The 16,775-nt window shown below is 38.8% G+C and overlaps 1 protein-coding gene across 4 annotated transcripts in view; it reads left to right on the top strand.

Annotated features, from left to right (window-relative positions):
• Positions 1-16,775, top strand: part of Ptprk (protein tyrosine phosphatase receptor type K) — a 529,549-nt gene that overhangs the window by 269,465 nt on the left and 243,309 nt on the right. For all 4 annotated transcript variants that reach the window (XM_051164144.1, XM_051164142.1, XM_051164141.1 and 1 more), the window contains exon 6: positions 10,228-10,402. In XM_051164144.1, coding sequence (XP_051020101.1) covers positions 10,228-10,402 — 175 coding nt within the window. The remainder of the gene's footprint in view (positions 1-10,227; positions 10,403-16,775) is intronic.

The raw sequence follows: 16,775 nt of genomic DNA, 5'->3' as shown, positions 1-16,775 counted from the left end.
ATTTGCTGGGATTGTAACATACTGTATTTCTAAGGGTTTTACTGTTCATGATAGATACTATTTTCTTGAATTTTTGGATTCATTATAATGAGGAAAAGAAAGTTTTCTGAAGATATTAATATATATATATATATTAGAAAATTCATCAAACAATAACTTTGAGGGTATGTTTTTTTTTTAAATTGTGTTTCTTCTTTTAACATATAAATTCATATTATTACACATGAATAAAATAAACTACATACAACAGGAAGAACCACAAGACAATGAGGAATTATGTAAATATTACATTCATAGTGATTTGGCTATTTGTATTTGGCAAACTTGGAGTAAACATTTTTCCTATTTTGTTGGGTCTAAATTTCTAAATGAAAATCAATATCTATCATATCTCATCCCTATTAACTTAAAACAACTATCTTGATCTAAAAACATCTTAACCCCTAACCAACCAAGTAAGACTAAACTATCTGGTCTTCAATCCCATCAGAGACTGGAGAAGGAATAAAACTTAAATACTTAAGTGAACTGGAAGTGCAGGCTAGCAGCTTCCAAAATGAAGAAATGACTGAGCCAGTTTACTGCCTGAACAGTCACCTAGTTTATATTAGAAAATTCATTGAAAAATAACTTCGAGGGTGTTTTTCAATCCTAACCTGACTAGAGGTGTTAATTTATGGTCAACTCACATTGATGCCATAAAAAGAAGATAGAAAGAAATGCAATGTATTGAAAACTGTCCAGTTGTCAGAACTTTTAAACTTCTGACATTTGTATTTAACTGGCATTGTGAAAGTCTTCGGTAGGTCTGAAATACTAAAATTAAAAAAAAAAAAAATGTAGTTATCAAGACAGTAAGCAAAAATAAAAAAAACTGGTGTCAATATGGTTAAATGGAGAACACAAAAATGCTTCTGGAAGATGAAGTAAGATATATAAAATCTCACATTTTAGGGGCTAATACAAGCAAGGTATAATTTGCTATTTCTATATCCCTGAAGAACAGCAATCTGGTCTTAAGTTTTAAAGCTATGTGGTCCATCACATAAGCTGATTTGAACTCCAAGCCCTGCACTTGTGGGCCGAGCTGCTGAGAGCTAAACAAGGTGCTGGAAGATAAAAGGCTTGTCACAGGCTGCTCATGCCGGAGAGCTTTCCCACTTAAGGCTTCATTTCTAACCTAAAGACTGAGAGAGAGAGAGACAGAGAGAGAGAGAGAGAGACAGAGAGAGACACACACACACACAGAGAGAGAGAGAGAGAGAGAGAGAGAGAGAGAGAGAGAGAGAGACAGAGACAGAGACAGAGACAGAGACAGAGAAACAGAGACAGAGAGAGACAGAGAGAGACAGAGAGAGAGACAGAGAGACAGAGAGAGAGACAGAGAGACAGAGAGAGACAGAGAGAGAGACAGAGAGAGACAGAGAGACAGAGAGAGAGAGAGAGAGAGAGACAGAGAGAGAGACAGAGAGAGAGAGAGAGAGAGACAGAGAGAGAGAGAGAGGGAGAGAGAGAGAGACAGAGAGAGACAGAGAGACAGAGAGAGAGAGATCACAGAAGGAAAGTAAGCAGCCCAGACTTGGATATTTGATGAGCATCCTTAGGTAAGCAGGAAGTCAGCACACAGTGGACCCAAGGAAGCGAAGATCTGCAGTGATGGCCATCGCTGTGTAGTTGGAAGGCAGAATGCACATGTTTAGTTGTGTGAAGTGGGCCAGCAGTATAGGAAGGATCTCACTGAGAGGTCACTGTGAGGAAAAGCGATAAGTAAAATGAATGGCAAGGCTGGCACATGAGCATGGACAGAATTGGAAGTAGCAGCAGCTGCCATTGGCAGTCCCGACATCAAGCAGCAATGGACTCAGACTGGGCAGTGCAATCGAGTTGGAAAATCTGCGGGAGGTACAGATTAAAGAAGATGGATGGGTTTGGATCTGGTGGGTAGCAGTTAACAGATTTTGAGGAAATGTGAATGCTGTGCAGTATAATTCCCCAAACCACAAGATTTAACTTTTATACTCAGTCTGCTTCTCATTTTCTGGCTTGAACTAACTCGTCTCTAGAACCATCGATTACTTTCATCCTTATTCTACCTTCGTAATTGCACATAAACGATTTTAAATACAAGTGAACTGTGAGACACCTTAATGGATTATGGCTCTTTAAACACAGTAAACGTTGCTAGGCCACTTTGAGGGTTGTGGCCAGTGAAAGCCTTGGGTGGTCCTCATAACTGCCCATGAGAATGATTTTATTTTGAAAACTCCTGTTGCCCCTCCCTCCGATGCTTCTGAATCTGTGGTCTCAGAATAGGGGTGAGACTATTTCAGATCTTGCCTTCCATACTGTCCTCACTTCTCGTTGCCTACTCTTGACCTAAATTGATAGATGGAGTCTAGCCTCCTATTTAATTCTAATTGTCTCTGTGGCCTTTCTCATTAAACAACAGTGATTCTTCTAGGCCTGTCCTGCTTTAGAGCAAATTCTGTTGACCCAAGAGGCCTTGGACTTAGTAGTAGCTAGCATCTCATAGATCCTGGTGTTTCTCCCCTGGGCTGTTTGATTATTATAGTTCATCCATTGTAGTCTGCCTTCCTGACTGTGCATAAAGCACTCTGTGTAGATCTTGAGATAAATTCACTGACATGTATCATGGTTCCGAATGTTTATCTTTGATATTTTAGCATCTTCTGTGTGTGTGTGTGTGTGTGTGTGTGTGTGTGTGTGTGTGTGTGTGTATGTATGTGTGTGTGTGTGTGTTTGTGTTGCAATCATTGCATCATATAGAAGTTTTAGGGGTACTACTCTTTTTGCATCTGATGCTTTCTTTGTCATGTTCAAAGCGTCACAGACACGGTGGATTAAAAAAAATAGTTATATAACCTACATGAAATGCCTACAAACTACATCAAGTACTATAAATGAATAATCTCTGGCATATGCTTTACTTCTTTATCACCTCCAAAATTTCTTCTTATCAAAGTCAGTAAATGATTATCACACTATGCGTGAACGTAGCACCCATATAATGGGTGTGGAGGGACCCTTTCAGAGTATTTGTCTCTCAGGCATGTCAGCACTTTCCCACTAAGCCACTGTGATATGCATCACATCAGACTTTGACAGTTTTTTTTTTCCTTTTTCTCCTTGGGGAATTGTGATATTCTCTTACTCCATTATTGGTTCCTTTTTTTTTCTGTGTGCTTAAAAAGTAATTATTTTTAAAATTAGCGTCCAAAGTAATATATCTCATTGTTTCGTTTTCATATATAATTTATATTTGCTGATTCCTCTGCTATGAAAAGTAGATCAATAAATAGATCTAATATTTATGAGATCATTTTATAATATAACAGAATATATGCAGTGAAAGCCTCCCTAATTAATGTTATGGCTCTAATTTTATGTGTGTTTATGTGACAGAGAGAGAGAGAGAATGCGTGTGTGTGTGTCTGTGTGTGTGTATGTGTGTGTGTGTGTGTGTGTGTATGTGTGTGTGTGTGTGTGTCCTTGTGCAATCTGGGACAGATTTCTATTACTGAGCCACATGTCCAGCCGTCACTGTCATGACATTGAAATATGTCCCTGCCCACTGTAGTGTAGTTTCAGCGATTTAAAACAAGTAAGCTCTTTAATCCTTAGTTCTCCCTCCAAACTTTCTTTTCCTCACTGTTTACCTATTGAGGATTCTTAGGCCTTTTTTTTTTTTTTTTTTTTTTTTTTTTTTTTTTTTTTTTTTTTTTTTTTTTTTATTAATTTATTCTTGTTACATCTCAATGTTTATCCCATCCCTTGTATCCTCCCATTCCTCCCCCCCCCCCCTATTTTCCCCTTATTTCCCTCCCTATGACTGTTCCTGAGGGGGATTACGTCCCCCTATATATTCTCATAGGGTATCAAGTCTCTTCTTGGCTACTTGCTGTCCTTCCTCTGAGTGCCACCAGGTCTCCCCCTCCAGGGGACATGGTCAAATGTGAGGCACCAGAGTATGTGAGAAAGTCGTATCACACTCTCCACTCAACTGTGGAGAATATTCTGACCATTGGCTAGATCTGGGTAGGGGTTTAAAGTTTACCTCCTGTATTGTCCTTGGCTGGTGCCTTAGTTTGAGCGGGACCCCTTTTAAAAGATATTTTGTTTGTCTTTATTTTGCCAATTGTTTGTCATGTTGACTTTAGGTCAACATGGTTTCATTTCTCGGTGTTTTTCAGGAATTTGAAGCCAGGTCCAGGGTCATATTTGATCCTTTAATTACAAGGTAATTGGCGCCTGTATGATATAGAAAAGGTCCAAACAGTCCTTAATGTCCTTAACTTAATTCTTGAAATTGTGTTTTTTGTTTTGTTTTGTTTTTTGTTTTTGTTTTTTTTACTTTACTTTAGGTTTTATGTCTTTTCTGTTATTTTGTGATTTGCTTATTTTTAAAATGAGCATGCTAAGTAATCTGTTTCCTTATGTTATTTTCATGCAGAATTTGTTCTCGTTGATTCCCTGTCTTCTTTTCTGTTCCTTTGCCCCCTTGTGCCCTCCCATGCCTCTCTGCTCTTGTGTGACATGTTCAAACACACCCTTCACACGCCCCATGGTGGCTAATCCCAACGTCTGTTTGATGAGATCTGGGAACACCCTGGAGATGCTCCTGCAGTCTTTGCTTCATTTGTTGGTTCTCAATACAGCAGTTTTGCCGTCCCCAGAGCATGAGTGACTGTGTTTCTTCCAGTATTGCTATGAACGCCTGCACTTAAAAATATGTCATGGTCTCAGAATTCATCAGATTCTGTTTACTAAGCAGCAGCTATCTATCTCCTGAGTATTCTTGTGGGTTTCCCTGCTTCTGGCTTTTGTGAAATGTTCAATTCTTGTCAATCAGGAATCAGTCTCCCGGGGTGTCACGTTTTGTTTTATAATTGATAAAATGCATATCAACACAATCATTTAGGTGTTGAGAGATTTCCACTGCTGGACCTTTCAAGTGAGAAACACACACACACACACACACACACACACACACACACACACACACACACACACACTTAAACACCAAAAATGCTCCCAAAATTCATACTGATTTTACATATTCAAATCTAAAGTTCTTTTATTTAATGTTTTCTCTGTTGCATTTTATTTATCGCCCATAGTTTCTGTTTGTTCACTTTGTCTATTTTGAGGCAGAGGCCAGATTGCAGTGCTGGTCAGGGTAGCCTAAAACTTTATTTCAGCACAGAGTTGAGAATGACCTCAGAGTCTCTCAGTGCTGACTCCCGGGTGTCATTTCTTTGCCATGGGCCTGTGGTAGAGCCCTGATACCCTGAGTTCATACTCCTGCCACAGAGGAGGGATGGCTGTGCTCCAGGGACCACTCAGTAGACATTCTAAATGACCATGAGCAAGGAGGCACAGTTAGCCAGGATCTGCAGGGCAGAGCGGTGGTGGCAGTGGAAGGGTCCAGGCATTGGAAGCCACATCACTTTGTGCTTATCATGCTATGGCAATAGTTTTTATTTCTACCATAAAATCGGGGTCCACAGATCTTTCTCCTAGTTCAGAGAAGCCTCAGGTTTCCTCCTCAGAGCTCTTTGTTGTGTACACTCTCTCAGCTGATAGTTTTTTCTACTTTTATTTCATTTTAATATATTTTATTAATTTATTCATATTACATCTCAATGGTTATCCCATCCCTTGTGTCCTCCCATTCCTCCCTCCCTCCCATTTTCCCCTTACTCCCCTCCCCTATGTCTGTGACTGAGGGGGACCTCCTCCCCCTGTATATGCTTATAGGGTATCAGATACTTTTAGTGTTGTGAGTTACAGCAATTGAGTAACGAAAGCAACAGTGGAATATGTTTTCTTAGAGCAACATAGTGATCAATGCTCAGCAGTAAACAGTGAGTCATTGGAGCAGAGCTCTAGTGAAACTGAGAAACAGTAGCTGTGGGGTTTGAGGTTTAGTGCTTGTACTTACAGGCTATGTATGCCTCATCTCTGATGTTTGTGCATCCCAATTTTATGGTATAAGTAGAAACTATTATCACAGAATCTTTATATGAAAGAAAAGTAACAGAACCAAAGTAGTAGCTGGTATGGTACCAGATATTTGGTGCTTATTAGTAATTATTGAAAAGAAACTAATATCATGATAAAATTATTTTTTGAAGATTTATTTATTATTATGTATACACAGACTATGTGTATGTCTACACAGCAAAAAAGTGCAACAGATCTCATTATAGATGGTTATAAGCCATCCATGTGGGTGCTGGGAATTGACCTCAAGATCACTGGCCGAACAACCAGTGCTCTTAACCTCTGAGCCATCTCTGCAGCCCCACTAAATTTATTTTTATAATTATATTATTTGACAAGATAGTTGTACTAGTCAGTTACACATTATGTGAGCCTTTAAAAAAAATGTACATTGTATAGATACATACCAATGCAGTAAAAAAAGAAGATATAAAAATAAGTCCCATCTGCTTCATGATATCCATACTTGATGGCCTCAGTGTGTCCGAGTCGTGGTATATGTGAAATCAAAAAAGTTTGTTGGTAGTGAAGTGTTGATGTCGGCAGAGCACGAAGCTCTTAAAGGTGATATATTAGTCGGTGTTCTCTTGGTGTGAAGAGCCATCACGACCACACAGCAACTCTTGCAACATAAAGCATTGACCTGTGGCTGGCCTACAGTTACAGTTTCACAGTTCCATTAGGGCATGCAGGCAGACCTGATTCTGGTGCAGGAGCTGAGAGTTGTACATCTGAAGCAGGAGGCAGGAAAAGAGAGACACTGGGACTGGCTTGGTCTTTTAAACCTCAAAGCCCACCCCCTGGTGACACAGTTTATTCAACAAAGCCACACCTACTCCAACAGGGCCACACCTCCCAACCCCTTCTCTAACAGTGCCAACCCATGGTGACTAAGTATTCAGTTATGTGAGCCTATGGGGACCATTCTTATTCAAACCACCAGATCTCTCTTTCAGGACTATTTGAATACACAAAGGCAAAAACACATTTATCAAATATATTAAGTTATTAAAGATTCAAATTATCAAAGTCAGTTAATACATTCTAGTAAGACTTTTGTGAATATTTTTGTGATGGCATTTATAACATTTCTCACAGTGATAAGACGTGAAAAAGTCTCTAGAATGGGTTTGAGATGAGAAACTGAGGCAGAGAGAACTGATGCAGACCTTGCTCAAATAATAAGGTAAATGAGCAGAAAGTGAGGTGTCACTGGAAGAGCAGGTGACTGGAAACACTGAGTAAAGGGTTGCATAAGTGGAGGACAGTGGTGGCACATGCCTTTAACCCCAGCAGTCAGAAGGCAGAAACAAGTAGGTCTCTGTGACTTTGAGGCCAGCAGGCTGGTCTCCAGAGCTAGTTCCAGGACAGCCAGGGCTGTACAGTGAATCCTTGTCTCTAAAGAAAGGGAAAAAAATGCAAAGAAAATTGTGCTTCATAAGGAAAATATTATGGTGCGGGACAATGGTTGTGTATGATACAAAAGAACACTGTGAGGCACCAGAAATGCCAGAGTAAATTTGGAGGTGACTGAGAAATCTCACAGGGCTGTTAGGGTAATTGGCTCTGTGAGAGTCCCTAGTGGTGTGAATGTTCCTGGGTGGGAGAGTTCAAGACTGACTGGCAAGCTACATGCCTGAATCTTGGCAGGTTTTTGTTTTTCCCCTGAAGGATCTTTAATGATGCTAAAGGAAATTCTCACCTATGCAAGAGGAATGCTGGTGAAGGTGAAAGGTCCAGTGCCAGTTAACGAGAGAGAACATTCTAGGTGCCCAGTGTGCCCTTCAGCTGCAGAGGAGTCTGAGAAGCAGTGTTGAGCCTTGTAGAGAGCAACCAATCACTTTGGCAATAGGCACGTCCGTTTAGATTTATTTCACATAATGTTTCTTGAAAAGGGGGTTTTGATACACAGTTCATGGAATCAGTGGGTCAGGAGAGAATTCACAAAATTATGAGTGAAAAAATTGTAGAAGCGTGAGACTTGAGTGCTCATATAGTGTCACAGTCACAGATAATTGCATTCCATAATGTTGATATGTATAGTTTCAGGTTTTGATAAGTACAAGTCAAGAAACTGTAGTTTAGGACTAAGGAAATTACCAGACTCTGGCTTTGTCCCTAGCAAGGAAGCAAGATCAAGAAAATTAAAGCAATATAATGTCTCATTTGTAATATACAGATGTTCACAAAACATTTCAAAATGGCCATTCATCTATTCACACTCTAACTTACTAGAAGTAAATATTTGTTACTTGTGTGTTATACCTTCTATTTGTTAAGGGTCCTCCCTCCCTCCCTCCCTCCTTCCTCCCTCACTTTTCCCCTCCCTTCCTCCCCCTCTCCCTCTGTCCCTCCCTCCTTTATTGTTTTGTACACATCCACATACATTACCAGCCAGTGGGATGAGGGAGCAGTGGGTGCTAAATAGTTATTACTTAAAAAAACAAAAACAAAACTTGAGAGGCTGTTATGGTGCTTTGAGAACTGGGAATCCTTGTCCCCACAGACTGCTTCCACCTGAGCAGCAAATAAATGCTGTCAGTAGCACTGTGTGAGGATGGAAGCTGCAGCCATTGCACTTTGTACCCACTCACTTCTGCACCCAGTTTACTTTGTTAACTCCATAGAATGAGGAAAACTCTAAAAGTATTAGATCTTCCTGTATCTTACCATTACAAACTATGCCCAAGTCTGTATTGCCATAGATTTTCCCCGTCACACCTAGGGGGATGATTCAGTAGCAGAAATGTAGAAGTGGAAATGCTGAGGTCTGTGCACTTCCTGTTGTTGTTGTTGTTTGTTTGTTTGTTTGTTTGTTTCTCTCTCTGCAAATGTGCATCCCCCATGCCTGCTTTATGTGGTGCTAGGATCAAAGCCAGGTCTTCCTAATGCTAGGTTAGTATTCTAGCCACCACACTGCACTCCTAGCCTGTTTAAGATTTTCTAAATATTAATCATTTTTATAAATCACTTCTAGTGTAGAAAATCATCAGTAGTTCTGTTACCTACATGTAGTCTTTTGAAATATTATTTCATAATGTTTTAATGCCACAGACACTTAGAGCTGCACCAATAAGAAATGAGCCCAAGCCCCTACCTAATTCTTTCTCACAGTTAAGAATTTTTCTTTGGCATTTGTCTGTCTTTGACATAGAAATTTTAAAATTTGGAGGGATAGCTGCTTTCATTGTTCGTAGACATAAGTTTTTTTTTTTTTTTTTTTAATCTTTTTATGGCCTGACTAGTTTTTTACTGAGTGTTTTTTTTAAAAATCAACTTTCTTATTGAACTATAGAATATCTTTACACATCCTTGCTGTTTATCTTTTGGTGGTTACATTTTTTCAAAAATATCTCATCATAGTCTATGCTCCCCCCATGTTTATTTATATCTTCATATTCCCTGCTATTTATCTTTTGGTGGTTATATTTTTCAAAAATATTTCATCATAGTCTATGCTACCCCCACTTTATATATAATGTCTTTCAACATATAGAAGCTATAAATTTTACTGTAGTTGAAAGTTACCATCATCTCTTTTACAGCTTATACTTATTGGTTTTGTATGATACCATGATATCATAAATATGTTTCCCACTTTTTCATTTTCAAAATTTATATGTAGGGTTTGGGCATTTAGGCCTTTTTTTTTTTTTTTTTTTTTTTTTTTTTTTTTGATAACTTCTTTAAAATGTGTAGATTGGGTGTCATTAATCCTTAAGAGATAGTAGTTTGCCAAGAGCACAGATTTAGAGTTGACTCTCAGTCATTATTCAGCATTTTATTGTCCGTCCTATCTATTTGGAATAAGGATGCATATGGCCTGGTCTTCGTCTGCTTGGCGGATGACTATCACAGGGCCTGTGCTGGACAGCGTGGTAGCACCACAACTTCTTTGCCCATAAAGGAACCATTGACCATTTTTTTAATAGTGCCATCAGCTCTTTTGTTAATGTATATATTTCGCTGTAACAATTTTATGGAAAACTGAGAACATAGAATCAACCACACATCCTTTAAAGGATCCCAGTATTATTTCCTTTGTCTGATTGCATGACAAAGGTAAAAATTTGTGGGGCTACACAGGCATCTTCCGTGTGGTTTAGCAACCAGAATAATTCATCACAGATATTGCCTGCCGAGATACTTTAGATTTATGGCATGCTGAACAACCTGTTTCTGAAGATTGGTTTCTGTTTGCAGAGACGAAACGGAGAAGACATACCCGTAGCCCAGACGAAGAACATCAATCACAGAAGATTTGCTGCCTCTTTCAGATTGCAGGAAGTGACAAAAACTGACCAGGATCTGTACCGCTGCGTAACTCAGTCTGAACGGGGCTCTGGAGTCTCCAATTTTGCTCAGCTTATTGTGAGAGGTAACACTTATTGCTTCCTGAAATTGCATGCCTTTATTAGAACTCAGCAGGTTTGTAGACACAGTGGTTGGTTTTTAAGCCCTGGTATTCTTCATTGCAAGCCACAGCTTTCCCTATCATTATCCACATGCTGACAATGTCAAGTAAAGACGAGTTTTAAATTTTGTCAATTAGTTCTCCAACCAATGTCTTATCAAGTGATCGTCTTATGTTACCATGTTAATGTGGTGACGTCTACAGTATTTTCTTCCGTCTATCACCTTATAATTCTCATTAACTTAAGTGATGCTCCGTCCTGTTCATGACATTCTTTAGGTTCTAATATAGGGCTTTATTCTGAGGAATATTGTGACAACAAGGTCACAATAAACACTCTATTTCGGGCCGACTTATAAACATTATCAATACCTCTGAAGTTCGTGCTTATTACTTCTGGTTCTTTATCAAATCTTAGGAAGTTAGAACTAGTTTTCCCTAATATTCTTAGATGCTAAAGTTATTAGGAAACATGAGAGCATGTCATATTATACACTTACGGTGAATTCAGGGAAAATATAGGCAAGGTCAAGATACGTATTACCTTAGTTAAAAATTTACAAGTTCTTATTTTTATCTCAGATAGTGATTTAGGTCACAGGGATGCAGTGTAGAGAGATGCAGAGATCATTGCAACCTGGTCCTTGACAGTGGGCACCATCAGAATCTTACATAAACGTATGCAGGTTAGATTATGGAGAGAGTTTTAGCTTTTTGAAATTTTAGAAGCAAAGTAGCTTTGTTGAGCTGGATATCAGACAGTCAGTATTGATACATGTGAAAATAATGAGGAGTCGTGTAAACGTGAGCATGAAGACAGTCTAATGAAAACGGAGCCCTGGGATTGTGCAGTGCAGTAGAGGAGCCATCTGTGAATGTAGGATGAGAAAGGGGTTCTAAAGAGTCATATAGATAGGAGAAGATGCTGGGTAAAAGTTACAGACCCTTTTAGTAAAGAGCAAGAAAATACCGCACTGTTTTACAGCCTGGTTCAGAAAGGTAATGTTCTATACATTCACATTAATGAGTGCTTACTCGTTTGTGCTGACCGCATTTTAGCCCCTCTCATGTGAGTCTGGATCATCAGTATTGTGGTGTGGAGCACCAGTGCTGTCTCTTTCATATGATTCAAACTCCGAAGACACAGATGTGCTTGGGCCTTTTGTAGGTATTTCACACGCTGTGTTTACAGAGATGTTGGTCTGTTAGTGAAGCCCATGCTTACTGCATCTTCCAAGTCCTGTGTCATTTAGACAAAAGATACAACCTTAAAGGAAGTGATTCCTGGTTAGTGCACATAGAGTGTCTTTGGGTACCCTAACGACTATAAGACACCCAGGTAAGCATATGATACAATAAAGATATATAAGAGTGTGTATGTGTGCATACTCATGTGCTCACAGACACAGACACACACAGGTACATACACATTTTAAATGGGCACACACTGGATGTACCTGATGTTTCTATAAAGCAAGTGATAGTTTTATTCGCGTTCTTTATACAGATAGGCCTTACCTATTAATGGAAAGTTTTGCCCATTCATTAAAAACAATTAGGTAAGCAGGATTAAGTCTTGCCTATTTGTAATATTCTTTTTTCCCCTCTTCATTTCCTTTTTGGTTTTGGCAGTGCTAGATAACAAGCTCAGGGTGTAGTACATGGTTTCCAAGCATTCAAGGACCAAGTGATACCCCTGTTTCCTGCTGCTTAATTTGCAAGTACATTTCTACCATTTTACTGAGGCCTAGTTCTCTGTAGTTGCTGACAAATGCGTTGTTTTAATGTCATTTAAAAACAATTCTTAAATTCTATACAGAGCTCTTTCTTCTTTGATAAAAAGCAGTCCCACTTGTTACCTACTTTACTTCAGGGTCAGTGAAATAAGTGTGTTAAAGTGTCACGGTGCTTTTGATGATGAGCTAGGCTTTGGCTGACATTCTAAAAAACCCATTTTGATACTTTTGATAGCTTTACTTATTTTCAACATATTTTAAGATCTGCGTCTAATAGTTACAGGTGATATTTTGCTTGTCATTTTATCTGAGAGCTGTTATGTTGGAATACACTTTCTTATTTGCCCAGATAACCACAAAATAAATATTTCTAACTAGAACCATCTCCACGGGGGTCAGTTTTCTTGATTGCTAACCCAACCCTCCTCCTGGGTGTCAGCTGTCCTGGTACTGAAACAATGGGGAAAATTAGCTGTGGTGACAGGTCCTATCTCTCAGTGGCATGTTTAAAACTGATGTCCTGCCACATGGACACAAAAGATGGTAATTTTAATGGAAATTTTTGGGGCAGTGATATGAATAATCTTTAATGAGAACTGGCATCGTGTTGCCTGTTGTCAAACATGACCCATGGGTAAGAGTTTATTAGTGCATTTTCTCTTAAACTGGAAGTGACAGGGCATGCTTAAGGCGTTCCTCCCACCCCCACTCCCCATCCCCTGGTTTGCCACAAGTGAAAATCTTACTGCAAATTCTCATGCAGAAGAGTATTGATCTGTGCGTTCCCAGTGCCATGGGAAGAGCTGAGTTGGTATGGTGAACAGAATTTACTTTGTGACCTTATGACTAACAGTAACTTCTGCAGCTTGCGGTAGCCCATCTTACTGACAAAGAAGCCTTTGCATATCGGAAACTAAGCAGAGTCATTCTTGTTCAGTGAAGCTGCATGTTTGAGGAGTGCTGCCTGAGAAGAGTGTGCAGAAGTGGTGATTACCAGCTCCTCAGGAAAGCTAGACTAGTGGGTGACTCTGTTGGTTGCTACCCTCTGTCATTGCCTCACGTATGTCTGTTTCCCCAGTCGCAGATCAGTTTCCATCTGTCCAAAAGATGACCCTCCGAGAACTTGGAGAAAATTCTTTGATTGTTTTACCTTCTAGCTTTTTACATTTTTTCTGTTGTTTTGGGGAAGAGTCTCCTGTACCTTTGGCTGCTATTGACCTCTTCCCTGTTTCTCCAGCCCCCTGTATCCTAAGTGATGGGATCGCAGACACACATTATTATTATTATTATTATTGTTATTATTATTATTATTATTATTATTATTATTATTATTATTATTATTATTATTATTATTTTGGGTTTTCAAATAGAGGTTTCTCTGTGTAGCCTTGGCTGTCCTAGACTCACATTGTAGATTGGGCTGGCCTTGAATTCACAGTCATCTACCTGCCTCTGCCTCCCTGAGTCCCTGAGTGCTGGAATTAAAGGTGTGCACCATCAGGCCTGGTTAGCTTTTAAATTTTTGAAAATTACATCTTTGTTTCATTTTGTTTTAAAGTTGTTAGTGGTTTGGCTTTCAAATTTTGAAGTCTCTTATTAGCCATTGTAAAATGCTCTGGAAATGAAACATATTTGATCAATACATTTATCTCTTCTTAGTGAATAACTCAACTTTTGCTATGATTAGTGTGATCGCAGACACATTTATCCAAATTTATTTATTCATCATTGTTGTTTGACATTGCCCAGTTGATAACGACACTGAATGTAGTGAGATGGTGTACATCACAGGCCCAACTCACTGATGTTTTGATGAGGACTGCAGAAGAAAGCTTCTGGGTTGATTGGTCTAGTCATTAAGGACCAAGGCTCCTTGCAGTTTTTTACTCTGATGTCAGTGATTTGGGTGCTTTGGGCTTGTACCACAAGATCAATTTACCTCCCAGTGAAATGACACCAGCATTAATTAAATACTCTCTGATCCCATCCACCGGGGATCCAAATAGAGCAGCACACGGACTGGTCTTCACTGTCTCAGGTGAACTACTGGAGCTACTTTGAAGTTTTGCTCAAAAAAAAGTTTCACCTGAAAAATTAATATTCTTTTGTCCAATATTCTATTCCTCACTCTATCATCTCTCTGTACCTACTAGTTAAAAACATCACTTCTAAATATTTCATTTTTTCTATTAACAGCAGAGGCATTTGGCCAGTGGAAAGAGTGACACACTTTACTGATAGTTTCGCTAGCTGGTGGTTTAAAAGCCATGAATTTCTAGCTCTGGACCGTCAGCAGCCTGCTTAATGCCACACAGTATTGATTTTTAACCAGTTTTCATAGCATTGCTGGCAAACTCATGTATTCATAGAAAGATCTTTTTCCTAAATGGTGACTTGAAGATTGCTTTTCTTTACTTCTATTGTGAAATCCAGTCAACTGGGCAGGGAGTCAGTCTGAAGGTTGGTTTGTTTGTTTTGGAAGTTGCAATTAAAACATCTACATTTTATAAAATATGAAATATGAAAGTTGAGGAGCACGCTGATAAACCACGTATTAATTTCCTTCCCTTCAATGCCCTTAGAAAGGTGGGAAAGCCTACACAGTCAGCAGAGCCAGTCGCTGTAAGCTTAGAGGAGATTTAAAAGTTTCACAGCTTAATTTTTTGCTTTGCTACTGTACCCTTGAAGAACATAAAGGAAACATTTAGAGTCTCCTCTCATTCCTAGTACCTACTTCTGATTCAGTGGCTCATTGTTCAAGATGCCTGGGACACATCTAAATTCCAAATGAGGGAGACAGTATCCTTTTTTCAGATACTGAACCATTATAGAACCAGAAAACAGAAACAGATTTTGAGTAGCTCTTATAATCAGTCAGAGGAATGTTTTTTTTTTCCAAGTTGAAAAATATTAAAAATTATAATGGGATCTTTGTTTATTGAAAAGTAAATTAACTCTTATGTCATTAGAGCTTAAGATGGCCTAAACTATTCTTTCCTCTTCTCTGTACCATTGTTTTCAATACCACTGTCTGTGTATCCTAATGGCTACTCTCTAGAACAATACCATGTAAAACATGCTTTGCCTGAGTAGCCGTTGTCATTTTATTTTCTTTCTCTATGTTCATTTCAAGAATTTAGATGCAGCATGGATCTTTTCGCAAAGGACACCTGCATGTTTTTCTGAGGGTGGTGCACTTGTGTGAAGTACCAGAGAATGGTTAGCTGTGAGCTGCTGGCCACTGATCTTTTGAAGTGAATCTTTTGGGGAGTTTGGTTTGTCCACATTCTTCTTAAGAATTCTGCAAGGACTCAGGGAGGAAGTGCATCATTGACATGCTAAATAATCATTTGTGCGGATCTTGAGGGAATTTGATTTCCAAGCATAGGCTGTAGGTCTTTACTCTGGAGCCTTCAGCTCCTGGCTTTTGAAGTTCAGGACGAATATAATCTGGACTCATGTTTATGAGAGGACTTCTGTCCACAGGGTCTTGGTTTTTTTGTTTTTTTGTTTTTTGTTTTTTTTCCATAGGCTTCTTCCTTTTCACTCTTCTCCTTACCTTAATCTCAAACGCAAAAAAAAAAAAACAAAAAACAAAAAACAAAAAACAAAAAACAAAAAAAAAAACAAAAACAACAACAACAACAAAAAAAAACAGCAAAGTCTGTTTGTGTTTGTGCTAAGGTTTTCCAATCTCTCTCTGTCTTCCCTTGGAATTTCATTGGAAAGTCAACTATCCACCCTTATCAAGTGCTTGAATAAAAACAACGAAATAAATAGTCATCTCAGCCTTGGAACCTTTATAATTTAATTCAGTAGAATAATACAGAATTACTTTATTGTCATGGAATTTTGACTTATACTTTGGCGAAATTTATAAATGTATGAGAAAAGAAAATAATGCCCTAACAAAGGAAAAACCAACAAATACTCAACCAGAGCAGCCACTTTATTAAACTCCCTTGTTAATCATTAATGCAGTAAATAGTGTCACACTGTGAGAGTCTTATAGGGAGTTAATTGAATGGAAGCCCTGTAGCTGACAAACTGAAATCAGTCTGTGATGGCAGAGAGATAAGTCATAATGTTGGGAAGTTTACTGACATAGCTTGGAGACTTAACTGTTGCTGTGGTGCTGTATTTCTTGGGTCTCTTTGACTTCCTCCAATGATTCATTTTCATGAGCATCAATAACAGCATCTTTGTCTATTAGTCTGTCAATCTACCAGCCATGGATGGGCCTTTGTAGTTAGAGTTAGTATGAATTGTTTTCCAGTTAAATGCTTGTATCTTCTTAAAGGCTGGGTAGTGAGTGCATTCTGCTTCCTACTACATAGGACCTTTAATTAGGACTACAAACACAGAAAACACAAACATATTCAGGACCACTACGGATCTCACCACGAGAGCCAAGCAAACATGTCTGTTATGATAAAGCCACCCATTCTAGCCTGTTGGGCTATCACAATTCTGTAGAAACCCATTTCCTGTCTGAGTTAGTATAGATGGGTTTTTGTCTTTTCTAGGAAATGTTTAGTTGAGCGGCAATTAAAAACAGCCCAAAGCCTACTAATGTAGATAAACATTTACATTTCTGTTAG

This window comes from Acomys russatus, chromosome 21, assembly GCF_903995435.1.
Source record: "Acomys russatus chromosome 21, mAcoRus1.1, whole genome shotgun sequence".
NCBI lineage: Eukaryota > Metazoa > Chordata > Mammalia > Rodentia > Muridae > Acomys > Acomys russatus.
The sequence above is the reverse complement of the archived record's forward strand: the minus strand, read 5'-3'. Positions and strand labels throughout refer to the sequence as shown.